The sequence below is a fragment of the Morone saxatilis genome, unplaced genomic scaffold (assembly GCF_004916995.1).
Source record: "Morone saxatilis isolate NCDOM2014 unplaced genomic scaffold, NCSU_SB_2.0 Contig5, whole genome shotgun sequence".
NCBI lineage: Eukaryota > Metazoa > Chordata > Actinopteri > Moronidae > Morone > Morone saxatilis.
The window spans coordinates 24,637,387-24,638,895 of record NW_023340095.1 but is presented as its reverse complement, the minus strand read 5'-3'; the positions used below and the strand labels follow the sequence as shown (position 1 = coordinate 24,638,895).

At 42.1% G+C, this 1,509-nt stretch overlaps 1 protein-coding gene across 1 annotated transcript in view; it reads right to left on the bottom strand.

Moving 5' to 3' along the window:
• Window positions 1-1,509, bottom strand: part of epsti1 (epithelial stromal interaction 1) — a 13,306-nt gene that overhangs the window by 9,352 nt on the left and 2,445 nt on the right. Inside the window, exons 2-5 of the mRNA XM_035676437.1 lie at window positions 1,160-1,218; window positions 987-1,070; window positions 783-856; window positions 568-651 (exon numbers count right to left, since the gene is read on the bottom strand). Of these exons, the coding sequence (XP_035532330.1) occupies window positions 568-651; window positions 783-856; window positions 987-1,070; window positions 1,160-1,218 (301 nt within the window). The remainder of the gene's footprint in view (window positions 1-567; window positions 652-782; window positions 857-986; window positions 1,071-1,159; window positions 1,219-1,509) is intronic.

The following is a 1,509-nucleotide window of genomic DNA, read 5'->3' as shown; positions in this document are numbered from 1 at the left end:
ACATTCACCCTTTCACACACACATTCCATAAAACAAGCGTTTCGAGCAATTCGGGGTTCAGTATCTTGCTCAAGGATACTTCGACATGTGGCACCAGGAGCCGGGAATTGAACCTACAACCTTCCGATTAGGGGACGACCCGCTCTTCCTCTCCGCCACATTAGTTCGAGCTAAAAGCTAGCTAACAAGCTAGCCAATTTACATCAGTCACTAGTTAAATAAAGTTTTGCTAACTTTTGTTAAAACATGATTCTACATATATCACTAAGCACATAGCCTAACAAAGTGCAGGAAAGGAGAAAGTTGAATGAGGTTCTGAGTGACTCTTGCTCAACTGTTATTGGAGCACAGAGCAAAAAGGGGCGGGACTTCAGTAGGGTCAATAACACCAATAACTGAACTTGTACAGGTGTACCTAACACAGTACGGGGCTCACTGAAGTGTAGATGAGCTGGACCTGACTTGCTTTAATATTTTTGCTATTACTGTAACACTAACATTCAGACTTAGCTCTTAAAAAAATGATTATATTATACATTATTCCTGTTGTTTTAATCTTGGTCTCACCAGCTCCCTCTGCTGGGCTTTCTTCCTCTGCAACTCCTCCTCCTCTTCTTGTCTCCTCCTCCTGTCCAGCTCCTCTTTTCTCAGCTTCAAACAATAGATTAGACATGAAATATTTCTTTGTGGTTCAGACATCACAGAAGGGGTTGGAAAAGCGACGCATCATCTCAAACGTGGTATGATTTAGCACACTGTATTCTTATTCATAGAGCACATACCTTCTTCTGCAGTTTGGTGCAACGGAAGTCTGTATGCTGCCTCTGCCGGGCTTCAGCCAGTGTAACATTCCCACCTTGATAAATTAAACAGAAATTTGCAAGGGCAAAACAAAGTAAGAATTAGTTATAAGAAGTTATACAAATAGTTGAAGATGATTTGCATTTGAGGCAAATGTGAGAGCAGAGATGTGTGTGCTGTCTCACCCAGTCTCTCTGGATTCAGGTGCACAGGCTGGGGTCTGTTTGCCTCTTTCCATCTCTCAAGATCCTCCGCTTCTTTTTGAGCCACTACAGCAAAATAAACCTTTGTTACTTAGGAAAGAGATTTCAGCATGTATGAAGATTAAACTAAACAGCAGGTAGGATGGTCTGCCTACTCGATTTAATCTTGTTTCGCCGGGATTCATTCGGTGGGATCACGGTGAATCCACCTGAGCTGAGACAAGGACAGACAGAAAGAGCTTTTTAGTCATGGCCATGGGGGGGCTCAACCAGTACATGGGGCTGCAAAGAAAATACTTGATTTTTATGACTTTATAAAACATCAATCAATCAACTAGAACAAATGAGGGAGAATCCATGGTTATTATTTGAGCGTGGCACATTCCACAGTGCTTGGTTAGAAACTGTGCACCCCCCCCACTCTCTCTCTATTTTTTAAATTTTTCTGCAGCTTTTACTGCTCCAGCTGTCGTAACTCCGAACAAAAGACAATGTTGTTGATTTC